Genomic DNA, 20,158 nt, shown 5'->3' with positions numbered 1-20,158 from the left:
TTTTATATAGTGAGTGATATTAACGAACATGTTCCAGTATACAATTAATATGATTAATTGTGAGTATCCTTATAAATTTGCTAATAGGGTGTACACGAGAATAACAAATTATTTTCTTACTAGTTTTGTATGTTTGACCATTTAATTAAAACTATATGCAGATATAGCCTATCATATCTGATGACTGGCAGGACATATATAACAAACGCGACAATGGTCCAAACAAAATGGTCCAAACAAAAAAGTTTTTTAGAATTGTTTCTCCCAAGTTTTTTTTCTCCATTCTGTCACCGATGGAGTTTTGTTTCCTTGCCGCTGTCGCCTCTGGCTTGCTTAGTTGGGGCCCCTTCATTTCCAGCGATATCGTTGACTTGATTGCAAAGATATTATTTAAACTGAACTGAGCTGGATGTTGACATCACTGAATTCAATGATGAACTGTCTTTAACTGAAAAATGAGTGTTTACTATTGTCATTTTGCATTATTGACACTATTTTCCTAATTAATGCTGTTCAGTTGCTTTGTCACAATCTGTATTGTTAAAAGCGCTATATAAATAAAGGTGACTTGACTTGACTTGACATATATAACAAACGCGACAATGGTCCAAACAGAGAAATAAATGTGAAAAATGTAATGAACATTAAAAGCTGTAGATGATGTAATCACAAATGACTGTGATTGGTCAATCCTGTTTTTCCCCTTTCAGCGCTGAGGACAGTAACATGTTCCAGGGTACCACGTGACAACGTCCCCAGTACATACTACATTAGCAGAAGGCTACCGGTTGAGTGAGTTGTCAAACTGTTTTTAATCCAAGGTGGGAAAAAAGCTGTTAGTGCAGCAATCTCTTTAGTTTAGGGGATTTGGTTTGGAGCAGTACTTGTGCCCGAAAATTTAGCATCCTTTGGCTTGTCCTGAAGGGCTTACCAAACATAACGAGCAAACTTGAAATGTTGTAGATTTGAATCATTGTAACAATTTTTTTTTTTTTTTACCTCTGAAATGTAATGTAAAATTATATGTTTTAATACATGCTGATAAATACAGCAGAAAAAATATAATCTGATGGCAAAGCATACATGTTGAAGACAGTACAAGGCCCCTGGTGGTGACTAGCCTTTTTGGAGGCCCTCTCTTGTCACGGAGTAAACAATCAAGCAAGCTGAATTAAAATACAAATAAAATCTCTGAAATTTAACTTTATTTCTTGTAATTAAGATTTTGTCAAAACGCTCTTATGCCTTTAATTTCTTAGATGTTTGACTTTATTTTTGCATATGAGAAATGCCTGATAAAAACTTAATTTTTTTATTTGAATTGTCACCATATATACATATAAACAGCAATTGTGAGAAATAAAGTCATAATTAAAAGAATAATCACACAATGGGTTTAATAACACTGCAAAACAATTTAGGCTTATATAAAACAGTAGTGCTGCAATAGTGCATTCAGAAGCCACTGTTAGTATTGATAAGCTGTCTGGAACCAAAAAAAAAAATAATAATAATTTTAGGCCTATTGGCCCAGGCCAAATTCATCCTTTGATACTGCAATATGTGAATGGTTTACTAGTAGAAACATTAATACAGTAAAGTAAAGCAAGTGAGTGAAAGAGAAAAAGGCATTTTATACTTTATGGATGGTAAAAGCTTTTTAGTAATGGAGCAAAGGCCTATAATTGAACTCTTTTCAGATTAACTTGAAATATGTTTATCATTAGGATATTATTAGGATGGACAAAATTATCTTCATTACAGGGTAGAGGCACAGGGAAGCTTGTCTTCCATTACCATCTTTCTCTACAGCAATGTTAACCAGTGTTACAAATCAGTCCTGTTCCCCAGCATTTTAAAATGTATTTCACATTTCATTCTCTTTTTTGTATGGCACAAGGATGACCTTACAATGAAGTGCCTTTCAGCTGAGAGCTCCTTCACATTATGCTTTATTGTTTCATTTCATTCTTAACTTTCATTCCTCTTTGTGTGCATCAAGTAAAGAGTCAAAGGTGGCAATGCAGAGTTTGATCTGCCTCGCCAAGGCTGCCATTGTTGAATGGCTGGGTAAGTCTCAGTGTCCAATGTCTCTTATGCTACCGGGCGACAGGGATTTGCTTTACAGGCACATTCTCTTGTGCTTGCTGGCTGGTGCTTGGCACGTCTATGTTGGGATCGTCATCCACCTGGTAGCACTTGCCCAGGTTTTTGATGATGTTGAAGTTATAACGTGCAGTGTCTGCAATGCTGTTCTCCAGAAGCCAGCCGTCAGACTCAGAGCCAGCGTCTCCTAACCTCAGCACATTCTTCATGGCTGTCTGAAGATATCGCACTCCTATCAGCACTGACACCTAGAGGAAGGAACAAAGATTGAAGAAAATGAGGACGCTACGGGTGTTTCTTGCTTTAAGAATGAGAGGTTGCAGGTTCAATTCTCACCCTTTTTGGGGCAGTCATGGCCTAATGATTAGAGAGTCAGACTTGTAACCCAAAGGTTGTGGGTAGGGGTTGTGGGCAGGGATTGTAGGTGGGGGGAGTGAATGACCAGTGCTCTCTTTCACCCTCAGTATCATGACTGAGGTGAGACCCTTGAGCAAGGCACCGAACCCCCAACTGCTCCCCGGGCGCTGCAGCACATGGCTGCCCACTGCTCAGGGTGTGTATTCACGGTGTGTGTGTGTTTGTTCACTACTAACTGCTGTGTGTGTGCACTTGGCTGGGTTGAATGCAGAGCACAAATTCCGAGTATGGGACACCATACTTGGCTACATGTCACGTCACATCCCTTTCACTTTTTTTCACTTTAAATTTTAAAGAAAGAAAATTAAGCCAATTGAAATTGCATCTGTTTATCAGTAGATGTCTGCAAACCCTTGCATTTGATTTGAACTGTGAAACTAACCCATACTGAAAAAATAACTATAATAGGAATAAAGAAAAAAAAAGAAAATAAAGAAAAAATACATATAACCCGTATTCAGGTTAATTGGGATGTTTTTCCTAGTCATCTCAACACAGTAAAGACATTTATGGTAATTTCTTTCAGAAGTCATTCTAATATGTTCATTTGGTGCTCAATTATTATTAGTGTTAAATTATTAATAATAGTTCTTATTATTATCAATGTTGACATTTTTGGCTGCTTAATATTTTTGTGGAAATGATTATGTAGTTTTTTTTCAGGATTCTTTGATTAGGAAGTTCAGAACAACAGCATTGTAATCTATTGTAACATTATAAAAGTCACTTTTGATCTATTTATTGCATCCTTGCTGAATAAAAGTATTAATTTTAAAAAAGAAAAACTTTTGAATGGTAGTGTAACCATTTCCACAAAATTATTAAGCTACACAACTGTTTTCAACATTGATAATAATAAGAAATCAGCAAATTAGAATGATTTCTGAAGGATCACCGAAGACTGGAGCAATGATGCTGAAAATTCAGTCTTGCCATTACAGGAAAAAATTACATTTTAAAATATATTAACATAGAAAACAATGTCAATATCACACCTCAAAAAGCCAGATGATGAGAACAATTAAGCCAATGGACTGCATTATCTGTGTGTAGTGCTCCAGCAGGGCCTGTCTGCAGCCCCTCCATTTCAGGTTCAGCTCCTCCTTCTGGTAGTTGTAATTATAGTGTGCTGAGTTGTTAGTGATTTGATTCTGAATGCAGGGCCGAGGAGAATGCAGGCTACAGCAGCTGAACGGCACTCCATCAATCAGATACTTTCCCTCAACGTTACTCCGCAGTCGCCTGAAGAAGAGAAGAATGCATTAAATAACTTTCTGCAATATTAATAATATACCTATATTCGAGGTATAGTCCACCCAAAATAAATACTTGGTCATCATTTACTCACCCTCATGTTGTTCTAAACTTGTATGACTTTCTTTCTTCAGTGGAACCTGCTGACCCTGCTGACTTTCATTGTATAGACAAAATCAACTGAAACATTCTTCAAAATATCTTCTTTTGTGTTCCACAGAAGCCATCATGCAGGTTAGGAACGACATGAGGTGAGTAAATGATGACAGTTTTCATTGATGGGTGAACCACGTAACATTAAAGTGCATTGTGGGTAGATATTGACTTACTCCACCACTTCGCTATTGGTCATATCCAGGTAGTGGTAACTAATCCACTGAATGTGAAACCAGTCTCGATAGCCTCCGTTGCCGCAGCATTGAAACTGCATCTGCAGCATGTCCATTGTGTGCTTTATGTAGCAGCGGCCTGGCAGGTCCGTGTCCTTATAGTAGCGCATGGCATCACGCAAGCCCAAAAACAGCGACTCCTCCAGATCGTTACGCATGCTATAGCACATCAGGGCGCCCACGAGGATGCAGAAGGTAAAGAAAAAGGTACATATGATGTAAGGCAGCATCAGCAGCTTCCATCGCAGGAACTTGGTAGTGTCCACGCAGTCAAAGCAGATCTTGCCCCCCAGGAAGTTGATAGCACAGGCAGTCAAGCCAACACAGATAAGCATGTTTGGCACTGACACGATCTCTTTTGACATCAGCTCCCGTCTCTTCTCGATTTCCACCTTTAAGAACAGGCCCATGCTGAAGAGCGTGACTCCAGTTACCACAGACACCCAGTTCAGCACCCATAAAACCTGGGCCAGTTTGTCTCTGTTTGTCTTCGTAAATGTCACTTTTAAGACTGCCATTTTCGATGGGGAGCGTTACTTTTACCGTCTCAGTGGTAGATGTTTACGTCCAGGTGTAAAGCTCATTTTATTTTAGGGTGATATAACGTACTGGGTAAATGGGAGAAGACAGGCAACATGTTCCATGGGGAGGAGGGAAGTGAACTGGGAGAGAAGCCCAAAAGGGCCACATAAGCAGCTTAGGTTAGGTATTTTTACACTCCTGAATGACGGCCGTAGCTTCATAATAGCACAGATACTGAAATCAAGATGAAAATGTAATAAAATAAATGCATGGACAGTTTAAAATGTATGTAAATGGCTATTTAATATATATTAAATATATTTGTATATTTACTATATACTAATAGGCCTACTTAAGTATTATTTTTGAGTTGAATGTGGAAGCTTATCTTGGTTCATTAAGTTGTAGAAATGTTAAGTATTTTATCAATTATAATGCATATAGCTTACTTATGGTTCATAGTTTTATTAAGTTATATGTTGTTTTAATGCATATTTAATATGAGTATGAATTTAGAATGTAATCAATCAGGGCATTGTTAACTTGTCAAGTATGTATTCCATGTACACACTCAAAAAACATAAATAGCAAAACATTAGCTGTTATTCTAGCCACTATAGGCACTACTTTAATGCCATTCTCAGTTGTATTCCCACAACCCCCACCCCCTTAAAATCACATAACCTACCTGCCCAGATCTCACACATTCACATATGGGCTTGTTATCCATGGACCTTGATTGTAGATGCTGTCATATTTCCTTTTTTTTTTTTTTTGCATATTTCAAGAAAGAGACCACAGAAGAGGTGAGGAGTGTGTTTAGAGTGAATTCTCACTGACCTCCACCTAATCCATTTATCCTTAGGATTTAACAGAACCCTTCCAAACCATCTGGGCCAATCCCAAGCGAATAACATCAGTGCTTCCACACCCACATGCTTTCAATAATAAATCATATAAGATGTATTTATTATCTGTGAAATAAACCCCATCGACCCAAAACAAGATGATTAGATATGAGGGAGAAGCCTTTACTGTATAAGTTCACATTGGAATTTGTCAGTATCCTATACTGGACGATTTTGTTTTGAGTTTTTTGGCATATACAGCAATGGTTATGTAGAAGTCACTGGGCCGATTTGTTCTGAGATCAAATGAAATCGCAGAACGCGAAAATGATGCTTATATAATCTTTTTGACACAATTTTAAAAAACCTGAATGTCTATGAAATGTGAAAAATAAAAGGTCAGATTTTTTTTAAACATTCATGTAAAAAACATGTTCAATAAGACGTCCAGTATACTTAACTGAACATGGAATATTTTATAGTTCTTCCTTCCAGAAAATGCATTTTTTTGCATTTTGTTGTATTTATTCATTCATGACTACATTTTTATCAATAACATCTCTATGATTAAACTGCTGCATCGTTGCGTAAACAGCAGTTTATCATTGCAGTCAAAATGTTCAAAGATGCTGTGCATGCAGTGGTGACATTTTAGTCGTCGTCCGATAACATGATGCAGACAAAGTTTAACATTCCCCGTCATGCGCAGTAGCCGAATGCAGTCGCCGGAACGATGGCCGTCGATAATTGTCTCTTTGGCCAGTGCATCCTTTATTTTTTAGCATTTCTTTTCGGTTTCATCGCCGTCGTGCCGCTCTCTGAAAACAGCGATGACTTCCAGGGGAAATGCCTGCTGTTTACTGAGGGAATGTGGCAGAATGAGAACATGACGATGGGGAAACAGCGCTTTTTAGTTGAAGAATGGGGACCAGAGTCATCCTGCCGCTTCATCACGTTCGTGGGCATCGTGTCTCTCATTCTGTCCGCTGTACAGGCATGGCGGACCTTTTTTTTCCTCTGCAAAGGCCACGACGAGTAGGCATCCCCTCATTCACTTACACCACATTGCATAAAAACATACCCACGTTTCAGTCAGTAAATGATGTTATCGTACATGTTTTGGCAGCTCTCTTTTCCATGCCTTCTTGAATCTGCTCTTGTGCCTGTTGGTGGTATTTGTGGTGTTTGTTGCCGGTACCATCTCCAGTGTTGGCTTCAGTGCATGGTGTGATTCTGTCACTGAAAATGGGGTCATGCCCAGCAGGTAAACTCATTTTAAATCAGTTAGAGTCAAGCAATATCACAAAAGAGTGCTGCACTGTATCTCATACCTAGGGCTGAATAAGAGTCATGCTGATATTTAGTAGCCTACTACAAAGAGCAAGCGTGATATTGCTTTTTATACTTTTTTATATTACTAATAGTTATAGTTATACAAACGTTAATAAAAGTAATTAATGTAATTAGTTACAAAATTCTAATTGGCTCTCATATTTTTTCTCCGCCATTGTAAATTTCCAAAATATAGTCACTTTCAAATTACTTGGGTTTTAAGGCAACTGTAGATTTTTTTGTAATTTTGAGACTGTGGAGCACCCTAGCAAAGTGTTCATCAGTTGTACTCTTTTGACCTTCAGTATTGTGGTCATGTTTGCACTCGCTACGAAGTGCCCTTGGATTTATCCCATTTGAAATGCAGCGATATACTCCCCCAGAACAGAGGTTTGGGGGGATCGTGTGGGAAAAAACAATCAATTCATCTTATTAGAAGTCTGCGTACCATCACAGTGATTTTGAAACTGATATTTCAAGGTAAAAAGTTTATGGTTGCTTTAAATTTGGTTAATTTCATTTGGCAGTTGTGAGGATCTGCAAGACACAGATTTAGAGCTTGGTGTTGACAACAACTCGTTTTATGACCAGTTTGCCATTGCACAGGTAAACATTTATCCATAAAACATACATTCACAAGCAGAGATTTTCCAGTATGTATTTCATGGGTCTATTGCACATAATCTCTATAATATGTGGTATTAATATATGTAACATTTTTTCCCCTCACAGTTTGGCTTGTGGTCGGCCTGGTTATGCTGGTTGGGTCTAACAGTACTAGCCTTCCTGAAGGTTTACCATAACCATCGGCAGCAGGAGCTGCTAGACAGTCTTGTTCAAGAGAAGGAGCTCCTGCTAGGTCATCCTTTACAGAGGAGTTCTTGCAACAGGAATGCCATGATTTAAACAAATATCTCATGTTCTGTAGTTCATTTACACTTCATGAACCAGTTTAATAACTGAATAAACATATTTTTTATAAAACATATATTAAACATTATATCTGAGTCTTAGTTATTAGATTATTACAAGCTATGTTTCTTTAAATAAATTATTATGGAAAACTTCATATTCAAGGCTGATTCCAGAGTTAAATATTTCGAGTTCAATTGTTGTTCTTTACACAGCATCCTTACATAACTCTCATTACTGTACATGTACATGGAATTATATTCATATTCACTCTTATATGAAGACACAGTCTATGAGATATTACGCTGTACCTCATTCTTTTGAGTAGGGTTTGGCTTGTGGTCGGCCTGGTTATGCTGGTTGGGTCTAACAGTACTAGCCTTCCTGAAGGTTTACCATAACCATCGGCAGCAGGAGCTGCTAGACAGTCTTGTTCAAGAGAAGGAGCTCCTGCTAGGTCATCCTTTACAGAGGAGTTCTTGCAACAGGAATGCCATGATTTAAACAAATATCTCATGTTCTGTTGTTCATTTACACTTCATGAACCAGTTTAATAACTGAATAAACATATTTTTTATAAAACATATATTAAACATTATATCTGAGTCTGAGTTATTAGATTATTACAAGCTATGTTTCTTTAAATAAATGATTATGGAAAACTTCATATTCAAGGCTGATTCCAGAGTTAAATATTTCGAGTTCAATTGTTGTTCTTTACACAGCATCCTTACATAACTCTCATCAAACTGTACATGGAATTATATTCATATTCACTCTTATATGAAGACACTGTCTATGAGATATTACGCTGTACCTCATTCTTTTGAGTAGGCAGCTGTGCATTTAGAAGACTCAGTAAAGTGTAAAGGATGCTCTCTTTGAGCAGATGTCACAGCTCCACAGTTCACTCAGACGTGAAATGTGAATTCAGCTTCACATAGAATCTAATACTGGTTTTATTGTACATGGGAACAAAATATAATCAGAAATAAAACAGAACAATGGCTCTTATGTGGTCTTTATTCTATTACCAATAGCCTAGGTGCAGAGTTTATCCCAACTTATATACAATCTTTGGCTTTTAGTTAACACACACTTGATTGACAAAATATTTGATTGCTTTTTCTTTATTATTGCTAGTCTTTTATATTATATTTAATTTATAAAAATTGAAAAGTGGTTGGAACTCTTAGATTTATTGTGGTACTTTAAAAAAAAAATGCAAGTTGAATTTTATTTTTGCTGATTATTAGGTTCCTATGTTATAGCACCTCATACATCCTCAATAATAATCAGCAGTACCATCTCTCTTTGTTTTCATATTTATTATTATGTAAAGCTGTACTGGCTTTTAGACATGCTGGTGCAACCCTCCGTTCGTCTCGCCAGCTATATGGATTTGCAGTTTCATTGTCTTGATCACCACCAAGTGGCTGCAAAAGAAATCGCTACACATATAACTGAATGTACTGTAGGCTACGTGAAGTTCGGTCATTTTCTTGTTTTTGATCAATTTGTGACATAATGTGATTGTTGTAAGGTGATTGGGACTGTTCCTATGGTGATACCATAGTTCCATATATACACTAAAAACAGTACAAACATAAAACATAAAGTAGAAGGGACATTCCACCGAATGGGTAACATTTGCTTTTGTAACTTTTAAAAATTTAACTTAAATGTAGGCTATTCAATACAATTAACCTGACTATATTATTAGGTAATTTCAGGCAGAATTAATGGAGGTTGGTTGTTTATTCAGCAATAAATGCAGCAGAAAATATATTCTATCAAATTAGTCATTCTTGAGACATCGGACAAAACAGGTCCAGCAAGGGTAACTGCTATTAGGTTTAAAAATAAAAATATTTTCTATTTAAAATGTCATGAGGGATTAATAATAGAATGTATTTAACACAATTATCACCTTCAATTTAATTTTCTCATTATTATGCCAAATCTGTGTTTCTTAATGTCCTCTCACTACATCTAAAACAGTGTGTCCACAGAGAAGGGTTCAATCATTCATATGCAATAAAATGGATAAAAAAGTTTTTTTAATGATGAAAAAAGAGCTTGTTTTATCAAAAGCAGTACTTAATAATATCTCCAAAGCAAGGTTGTTTTTTAATGACACATGCATGCTTAATAAGATTTTAAAGTTGCGTCCCCACTTTTTGTCAACACCGTCAGACATTCAATAAAATGTAATAAAATCAGGGAATATCAGGGGCAGCTGTCACTCTAAAGGACCCCCTTGCCACAGTTCACCTCTACAGAGTACATCAGTGTCAGACAGGCTCTGCTATGTTTTAGTTTTAGAATATTTTATATCCTAATGTTAATATTTCCTGTGCCACAGCCATGATATGTCACCTATGAGTGCAAGGTAAAAAGGCACATTTTGTTAAAAAAGAGAAAAGTTGGGAGGTTGTATCAAAGCATAGCTCAGTAGCTTAGTACATATAAGATACATAAATGTAGTTTAATTTCTCTGAGTACAAGGTTTTATTTTTTTAAATTTTGCACCCTGTTATGTCCCACTTCTCAAGAATGACTGAAATTATAATGGCGGTTCAAAACAGAGCACTTTACACTTACAATCACACATTTAGCAGACACCTACGCGATTTACAAGTGGAAAAGATATCTATCTATCTATCTATCTATCTATCTATCTATCTTGTGCAATGATGTTTGCAAACGAAGAACAGTTTGATCGTCATCACCACATTGGTCAACACGACAATTTGTAAAGTGGCAATGCTAAAGGCATATAGCTTGTTAGCTACTGGTATCAAATTCGCCACAAGCTGAACCAGAACATTAGAGTGGAACCAGTGCGAACAGACACCAATGACTAGGGAGTGCAAGTTCTTGTAGAAAGGAGAACACACGGCGCAGCATCTATCAAACTGAGCAAACAAACGTTAAAATTTCGGCTGCTATGATCGAAACACCTTGGACTTTTTGAATGGCACAGGCCTGTTAGTTAGTTTAAAACAGGGCCTTTTACACTGATGGCAGTGATAGCTTGGCTAGGCTAATGCTAAGATAAAAAGTATGTTGAGATTTGGTGTATGGGGTGGACAAATATACAAGGTTACTTAGCCTACATTATGGCCATATCCATCTGAGTATGAAAATTGTACTCAGAAAATGTCATTTCTCATTTTGTTGAAATTGTCATAAACACTAGTGATACAAAATGGTTATGGTACCATATGGTTTTCAACCCACTAAATACTTATGTCTAAGGGGCCTAAGGGGGCTCAACAAACTTCATGGGGGCCCGAGGATGACAAATTATTTAAATTACTAAATACAATATATACTGTGTAAAATGATCTAACTTAAATGCTGAAAAACATACAATCTATTATCTTTTTAGTTATATCAACATTCAGTTTCTTTTAATAACACAGCTGTAAAACAAGCAGCTCTGTCATAATTACAGCAGAAATACTAAAGGAAATGTCTGAAGCAAATAGCTTACCTTTGTATATTGAGTTGAATCTACATTTAGATTACTTTAGATGATTAGATTACCTTTCCCCTCATTGAACTCTCAGTTAAAGTTAATATTCAAAAACAGTAATCATTTAAATGTAATCTTTAGCAAATATAAAAATGTTGTGACGTTTAAATAAATGTTTAGCATTTATAACAAGTCAGTCTAGTTTTTAGTGTAGCCTATAGTGTGAGTGAAGTTTTGCAGACAAAATTGAATTTTAATTTTAATATTCGCCATGTATTGGTTATACAACATTCTAACATTTGATGTCACATTAAAATTTCACAATGAAACTTTGCTTGCTGAGCATAACGTAAGTGACATTTTTTTTCATAAAATGCTAAAAACCTGATAGACCATTTCAACCATTTCCTTATATGGAGTTATATTTGTAAAACATCCTGATGACTCAGCAAAATTATACAGAATGGTAATACATTGTGAACATGTGCAGTTGTCTGGTTCTGTGGTAAACTAAAGAGGTTGAATGAGTCCAGGTCATTCTCATAGGGAGCCAAAAACTTCAACAACCTCTATTCCATCCAATCAAATTAGTCAATACCTGGGAAAATTGTGTTTAAATTATCTTTACAACTGTATGCTTACTTTGCTGTTGTCTGATCATATCAGGGCACACAAGAGGTAAAGTGCACACACAAAAAAAAAGACAAATTATTCCCAAGGCACATTCACAGTCACATCACTGCCCCCTGATAGCAGCTTTCTTCAAGATAACAGACCAATTCGGCCCACAGAGAGTTAGTGGGTTATGGGTTAGTCAGTGAGTTGTTTCTCCTCTGCAGCGAAACAAGTGAATGTGAATGATGTTGATCGTTGTGCAGGTCACTATATAAATTCACATGAAGCCAGTGAATACATACATTATCACTGCTTACAATCATGAATCCTCACTTATTTTTTTGTCATTATTATGATTATGAATTGATTGTGTTAAATTATTAATTTCATGCAGTTTTTTTGTAATACTTTTTGTATTTATATTTACAGTAAATGTATTTTTCTCAAATAAAATCAGTCATAATACAATAAAACACTGAAAACTTTATAATACACTTACAAATTAATATAATTTCTCTTTGCACATCCTCAGTCTACAAGCTTTCATAACAAATTTGAAGCAATTTGTATCCACAAAAATGTGAAAATGACCGTTTGCAAGGACATAGGTTATGCCAGTAACAATCCGGACCTGTAGTTTACACATAAAAGAGCTGTTTTGTTACAGATCTGTCACAGAGGCTAAAAATGTCACAGAGCCTCTCACAGAAGAAGAATGCAGAGGAGCTATTGTTGAGTTCAGTACAGACAGCATTCCGTTCATCTCCCTCCCATTTCTCTACTGGTCTGATGATGATTTCATAGAAACAGCATTTGTGTCATTTGTGATTCATGTTTGCCAGTTTGCTGTTTTCTGATATTATATGGTTGCTTAGCAGCACAAGCACAGCAACTATACATATTTTAAGAAATAAAAAATGTAGACTGTTATTCCAGTTTCTATTCTATTAGCATGTCAACCTGGGTCTGTTAGGACACTCAGATGGGCTAGAGGAGATATGCTTCATTGAATTATTTGTATTATTTGGCTTGATCTCACAGAAGATTGAAGTGGCACACATTATACACTACATTGTATCAAAGCATAGCTCAGTAGCTTAGTACATATAAGATACATAAATGTAGTTTAATTTCTCTGAGTACAAGGTTTTACTTTTTTAAATTTTGCACCCTGTTATGTCCCACTTCTCAAGAATGACTGAAATTATAATGGCGGTTCAAAACAGAGCACTTTACACTTACAATCACACATTTAGCAGACACCTACGCGATTTACAAGTGGAAAAGATATCTATCTATCTATCTATCTATCTATCTATCTATCTTGTGCAATGATGTTTGCAAACGAAGAACAGTTTGATCGTCATCACCACATTGGTCAACACGACAATTTGTAAAGTGGCAATGCTAAAGGCATATAGCTTGTTAGCTACTGGTATCAAATTCGCCACAAGCTGAACCAGAACATTAGAGTGGAACCAGTGCGAACAGACACCAATGACTAGGGAGTGCAAGTTCTTGTAGAAAGGAGAACACACGGCGCAGCATCTATCAAACTGAGCAAACAAACGTTAAAATTTCGGCTGCTATGATCGAAACACCTTGGACTTTTTGAATGGCACAGGCCTGTTAGTTAGTTTAAAACAGGGCCTTTTACACTGATGGCAGTGATAGCTTGGCTAGGCTAATGCTAAGATAAAAAGTATGTTGAGATTTGGTTACGCGATTTACAAGTGGAAAAGATATCTATCTATCTATCTATCTATCTATCTATCTATCTATCTATCTATCTATCTTGTGCAATGATGTTTGCAAACGAAGAACAGTTTGATCGTCATCACCACATTGGTCAACACGACAATTTGTAAAGTGGCAATGCTAAAGGCATATAGCTTGTTAGCTACTGGTATCAAATTCGCCACAAGCTGAACCAGAACACTAGAGTGGAACCAGCACGAACAGACACCAATGACTAGGGAGCGCGAGTTCTTGTAGAAAGGAGAACACACGGCGCAGCATCTATCAAACTGAGCAAACAAACGTTAAAATTTCGGCTGCTATGATCTACTACATTGTAGATAAATACTTGGCCTGCAAACATGTCTCTCTCTCTCTCTCTCTCTGCGTATCTCAAAAAACAAACAAACAAAGAAATGTGATCTGATGCTACCACCGGAACTAGCTCTACCGCACAAGCAAGTTTAGCCAAAACATGGACATCAATGTGAGCTTCAGTCACATGCAAGTGTACAGACACACACACACACACACACACACACACACACGTTGGGTTTTCTTGTTTCATCATTTCATGGCGACATTTGATAGATCCAATGGTTTTTATACTGTACAAACTGTATTTTCTATCCCCTTACCCAACCCTACTCCTAAACCTATCCCTCTCACAAAACTTTCTGCTATTTTAGATTTTCAAAAAAGATAATTCTGTTTGATTTATAAGCTTGTTCTGCACTTAGCTTCATAGAACAGATTTCAGACTGTGAATCAGTAAATGATAAATTGCATTTGACTCAGACTCATTTATACTTATATATTGGCGAAACAGTTTACAAGTCTAACAAGTATGGTTTTGTGCCAATTCTTAAAAATTCTCTCCTATGCTATGGCCCTCCATCACATCTATTCTTCTGAAAGCAGAGGAATGCTAGCAGTTTCACTGTGACCTCAAAGAACAGGTCTGCTGTGTAGACAACAGCCTCTGATTAGACTTTACATGCTACATGATGGCATCTTTACAAGTATAGCCTGTAGAATGGCATTCATTTGTCGTACAGAGTGAATCTTTTTATAATGAATATGGTGACAACAGCTTTATATGAATAAGCCTATTCATGTGTATCAATAGGCAGAGTATTTTTATGCTTTCATTGAATTTCTTCCCTCTTATTTATAATATGATGAAACACATTTGTCAAGCAAATTGTACAAAAAGTAAGGAATTAATGTGTGTGTTAAATGTATTATTTTATAATGAATAGTGTAGTCTATATGTGTTCTCTCATGTTGATATACACCAGTCAAAGTTTTTGAACAGTAAGATTTGTTGTTTTTTAAAGAATTCTCCACTACTCACCAAGCCTGCATTTATTTGATCCAAAAATACAGCAAAAACAGTAATATTGTGAAATATTTTTACTATTTAAAATAACTGCTTTCTATTTGAATATATTTTAAAATGTAATTCATTCCTGTGATTTCAAAGCTGATTTTTAGCATCATTGCTCGTTTTCAGTGTCACATGATCCTTCAGAAATCATTCTAAAATTCTGATTTGCTGCTCAAAAAACATTTATTATTATTATTATTATGTTGAGTAGAATGTTTTCAGGTTTCTTTGATGAATAACAGCATTTATCTGAAATAGAAATCTGTTGTAACATTATAAATGTCGCAATTTGTATCCACAAAAATGTGAAAATGACCGTTTGCAAGGACATAGGTTATGCCAGTAACAATCCGGACCTGTAGTTTACACATAAAAGAGCTGTTTTGTTACAGATCTGTCACAGAGGCTAAAAATGTCACAGAGCCTCTCACAGAAGAAGAATGCAGAGGAGCTATTGTTGAGTTCAGTACAGACAGCATTCCGTTCATCTCCCTCCCATTTCTCTACTGGTCTGATGATGATTTCATAGAAACAGCATTTGTGTCATTTGTGATTCATGTTTGCCAGTTTGCTGTTTTCTGATATTATATGGTTGCTTAGCAGCACAAGCACAGCAACTATACATATTTTAAGAAATAAAAAATGTAGACTGTTATTCCAGTTTCTATTCTATTAGCATGTCAACCTGGGTCTGTTAGGACACTCAGATGGGCTAGAGGAGATATGCTTCATTGAATTATTTGTATTATTTGGCTTGATCTCACAGAAGATTGAAGTGGCACACATTATACACTACATTGTAGATAAATACTTGGCCTGCAAACATGTCTCTCTCTCTCTCTCTCTCTGCGTATCTCAAAAAACAAACAAACAAAGAAATGTGATCTGATGCTACCACCGGAACTAGCTCTACCGCACAAGCAAGTTTAGCCAAAACATGGACATCAATGTGAGCTTCAGTCACATGCAAGTGTACAGACACACACACACACACACACACACACACACACGTTGGGTTTTCTTGTTTCATCATTTCATGGCGACATTTGATAGATCCAATGGTTTTTATACTGTACAAACTGTATTTTCTATCCCCTTACCCAACCCTACTCCTAAACCTATCCCTCTCACAAAACTTTCTGCTATTTTAGATTTTCAAAAAAGATAATTCTGTTTGATTTATAAGCTTGTTCTGCACTTAGCTTCATAGAACAGATTTCAGACTGTGAATCAGTAAATGATAAATTGCATTTGACTCAGACTCATTTATACTTATATATTGGCGAAACAGTTTACAAGTCTAACAAGTATGGTTTTGTGCCAATTCTTAAAAATTCTCTCCTATGCTATGGCCCTCCATCACATCTATTCTTCTGAAAGCAGAGGAATGCTAGCAGTTTCACTGTGACCTCAAAGAACAGGTCTGCTGTGTAGACAACAGCCTCTGATTAGACTTTACATGCTACATGATGGCATCTTTACAAGTATAGCCTGTAGAATGGCATTCATTTGTCGTACAGAGTGAATCTTTTTATAATGAATATGGTGACAACAGCTTTATATGAATAAGCCTATTCATGTGTATCAATAGGCAGAGTATTTTTATGCTTTCATTGAATTTCTTCCCTCTTATTTATAATATGATGAAACACATTTGTCAAGCAAATTGTACAAAAAGTAAGGAATTAATGTGTGTGTTAAATGTATTATTTTATAATGAATAGTGTAGTCTATATGTGTTCTCTCATGTTGATATACACCAGTCAAAGTTTTTGAACAGTAAGATTTGTTGTTTTTTAAAGAATTCTCCACTACTCACCAAGCCTGCATTTATTTGATCCAAAAATACAGCAAAAACAGTAATATTGTGAAATATTTTTACTATTTAAAATAACTGCTTTCTATTTGAATATATTTTAAAATGTAATTCATTCCTGTGATTTCAAAGCTGATTTTTAGCATCATTGCTCGTTTTCAGTGTCACATGATCCTTCAGAAATCATTCTAAAATTCTGATTTGCTGCTCAAAAAACATTTATTATTATTATTATTATGTTGAGTAGAATGTTTTCAGGTTTCTTTGATGAATAACAGCATTTATCTGAAATAGAAATCTGTTGTAACATTATAAATGTCTTTATCAAGTACAATTACTGATAAAAACTACTTAATTACTGTAACGTGAGTATTTGTAATTCGTTACTTCACACCACTGGTAATAATAATAATAATAAATGTTTGAGCAGCAAATCAGAATATTAGAATGATTTCAGAAGGATCACGTGACACTGAAATCTGGAGTAATAATGATAAAAAAATCAGCTTTGAAATCACAGGAATAAATAAAATTTTAAAATATATTCACATAGAAAGCAGTTATTTTAAATAGTCAAAGTAGTTCACAATATTACTGATATATATATATATATATATATATATATATATATATATATACATACTTATTTATACAGTGTGTATATATTTCATTTATTTATATTTTTAGTTATTTTGGGAACCAAAATGGCTCTTCTATGGCATCAAAAACCCCTTTTTGGAAACTTTATTTTTATATGAATCGAGTTGTGTAAACAGTGCTGAAAATATAATGCCAAGCATTGTAATTTGTAATATATATAAAATCTGTATGTGTGTGTGTGTGTGTGTGTGTCTGTAGATAGATCTTATATCTCTTCAATGACTACTGGTTGAAAGCCCTGGATGAAAACAGCCTAAACTCATCTGAAATGCATGATTTACTACTACTAACTACTAATCACTATCCACTACTAACTACTCATAAATACTCATAATTTAGGATATTTGTGAGTAAACAGGTAAAATGAAGACACTCAGATCAGCAAATTGGTCATTTCAATCGTTTGAGGAAACTCGAAAAGTGTGCAAAAAGTGGAGTATTCTCATAAGGCAAGGTGTGCTCGCTCACTCACTCATAACCGGTCTAGCAGGCAGGTTTAGGGTGAACTAACCCACGCATTGGCAAGAACCTCTCTGACGAGTCCAACCGGCAGGATCATCATTCCACGCCGCCCTGAGTGAGACCCCATCCGTTTGCTCTCTATAAAAGCACCGCGCTTTTGGAAAGAGATGTGCAGTTCGTCTGTATGGAAAGATGTCCTTAAAAAAACGAATCATCTCGCTTTCAAATGTTTCTTTTTCAAAGCAGGTTTCGAAAGAGGATCCCGGATCTATGGCGTTCACTCTACACTTCTTTTCTTCGGTAACCTGTGGCTTCCTCTTTGGCCAAGTGGTTCTCAACAGTTCAACAGTTCTTTTGAAAATTGTGAAATGTTCAGGACCACTTGATCAGACGATGGAAAATTTCACGCAGAGTCGGGCTTGTTACTTTGTTAAAATCAGGTTTGTTGAATTCAGTGAATGATGACTGCGTTGTTGGCTTATTTGCGCTCTCTCTGTCATTGCTGTGTGTTAAATGTCTGATTGTATGGCTTTACAGTTGATGTATTTGATTTTCGTATTTTGTTTGAACATAATAAACCTAATTCAAAATGAAACCTATAACTATTCTTTCTTATTTTGTTACAAAACAGTAATTTGAGTGTGTGTCTTTGGTAACGCATTGTAGCTTCTTTTTACCAACCATCAATTAATCCATGGATTTAAGACAAGTTTAATATTTTTCAGCAAACCTTATTTTGTATTGTGTGATATATATATATGTGTAGTTTGGATTGTTTTACGCTTTAGCTATATTTTTAGAATAACTTTTTATAGGTTATTATTTAGCCTTCATAGCTACATTTTGGAGGAAAATATTGGGTGGTTAAATAAAATAAAAAACTTACTTTTGAACTTGTTTTTGATTGAGACGTTCAGAACAACTTGAAGAGTTTCGAGCTGATATTCATCAGAGGTGGAGATGTTTCCATTAATGGTATAATGGCTAGATTACGCTGGCATGAAAACAGCTGAGGTGTTCCCCTGGGACGCTGTGTTTAGGATGCAGGGCATGTCTGTGTGACTCCAGGGTGGATGAAATGATCGGACACCAGTAATCCCATACAATATAAATTTCACCCCCATTAGACTCGCGTGACTTTTTAGCTAGTTGCAGGGAGGCATTAATGAGATAAAGGCCTGCAAAGGCCAGACATTAATTACGCAAATAGTAAATAATTACACAGCGTGTTAACCTGCCAATTAAATATTTATTTTACACTAATGTAAGATATGATATATGAGACCATTGCAATGCGCTAAAACGGAACGAAATGGCTGCATATAGGCTACTACACTGCATTACGAATAAAATAAAATAATAGCCTAACAGGTGAAGTTGATATGTGTTGTGAGATCTGACAATAATTCATGCAAATCTTTTGAGAGAGAGAGAGAGAGAGAGAGTGAGAGAGAGGCGGAGACACAATCGATCCACATGGTTTTCGTTTGGACTAACAGTGTGATCGCGCATCTCCACGCGCAAAGGAAAATAGATGGTTAAACATACTCAGGAGCTCCTCAAGGACAACGTTGTCTTTTAAAAAGTCACAAGTCCTATTTTGATGCCTTTTCACACGGTTTCATTAAGCGGCGTGTTTTGGTAATTCGAAATTGGCTGTACCAGATGACAACACAGCTCAAACAAGAGGTTTCACATGACTTTACATGATTCACCACAAGATTCAAGGAATATACAGCAGAGGGAAACACCTGTGGAACTTGACACTCTCATTTTGGATGCCGAAATAATATTTGGATTGACCAATCATTATCTGAAGAGAAACAGAAGGTAATAGCTCATTTTCCGTTTGCATGCTTTTTAACTTCATAGCTGTTAAATATAGCACATTTAAGCCCATTCTTAGCTTATTTATAATGAAAAAGCACCACGAACAGCTCCTTCGAAAAGACCCATCAATGTCGGTGTCTACTGTAACCACAGCAAATCCCACTAAGTGTTTGCACAGTGTTTCATGTCATGGTTTAGATCTCACGCGTCTAACAGCTGTAAAGTGTTTTGACCACAACGAAACGCAAATGTAATCACAATGTAGTCTAAAATACGGCGCTTATAACATTTCTAAATCAAATCACGCATTTTTGAACAGTAAAATATTTTGTATACAAGCTCCACCAACAAATACTAAACTTCATAATGGTTTGTTTTATGCAAATG

The 20,158-nt window shown here is 35.9% G+C and overlaps 2 protein-coding genes across 3 annotated transcripts; one reads left to right on the top strand and one right to left on the bottom strand.

Annotated features, from left to right (window-relative positions):
• Positions 1-1,409: 1,409 nt before the first annotated feature.
• On the bottom strand, positions 1,410-18,904 carry prph2lb (peripherin 2-like b). 2 transcript variants are annotated; one of them, XM_016294681.1, is made up of 4 exons: positions 18,828-18,904; positions 4,107-4,922; positions 3,519-3,765; positions 1,410-2,354 (listed from the first exon to the last, which is right to left on the bottom strand). In XM_016294681.1, exons 2-4 carry the CDS (start codon positions 4,682-4,684, stop codon positions 2,100-2,102), a joined length of 1,080 nt encoding a protein of 359 aa, XP_016150167.1. In that variant the 5' UTR covers positions 4,685-4,922; positions 18,828-18,904; the 3' UTR covers positions 1,410-2,099. The 2 variants fall into 2 exon arrangements, with proteins under 2 accessions (XP_016150167.1, XP_016150160.1); XM_016294674.1 differs by lacking the exon at positions 18,828-18,904 and adding an exon at positions 5,377-5,669.
• Positions 6,167-7,813, top strand: tmem179aa (transmembrane protein 179a, genome duplicate A). The gene is made up of 4 exons (XM_016294694.1): positions 6,167-6,571; positions 6,663-6,800; positions 7,396-7,474; positions 7,601-7,813. The coding sequence occupies exons 1-4, from the start codon at positions 6,270-6,272 to the stop codon at positions 7,772-7,774; spliced, it is 693 nt and encodes a 230-aa protein (XP_016150180.1). The 5' UTR covers positions 6,167-6,269; the 3' UTR covers positions 7,775-7,813.
• Positions 18,905-20,158: the final 1,254 nt, after the last annotated feature.

Source organism: Sinocyclocheilus grahami, unplaced genomic scaffold (assembly GCF_001515645.1).
Source record: "Sinocyclocheilus grahami isolate Dianchi unplaced genomic scaffold, SAMN03320097.WGS_v1.1 scaffold15.1, whole genome shotgun sequence".
Lineage (NCBI taxonomy): Eukaryota > Metazoa > Chordata > Actinopteri > Cypriniformes > Cyprinidae > Sinocyclocheilus > Sinocyclocheilus grahami.
The sequence above is the reverse complement of the archived record's forward strand: the minus strand, read 5'-3'. Positions and strand labels throughout refer to the sequence as shown.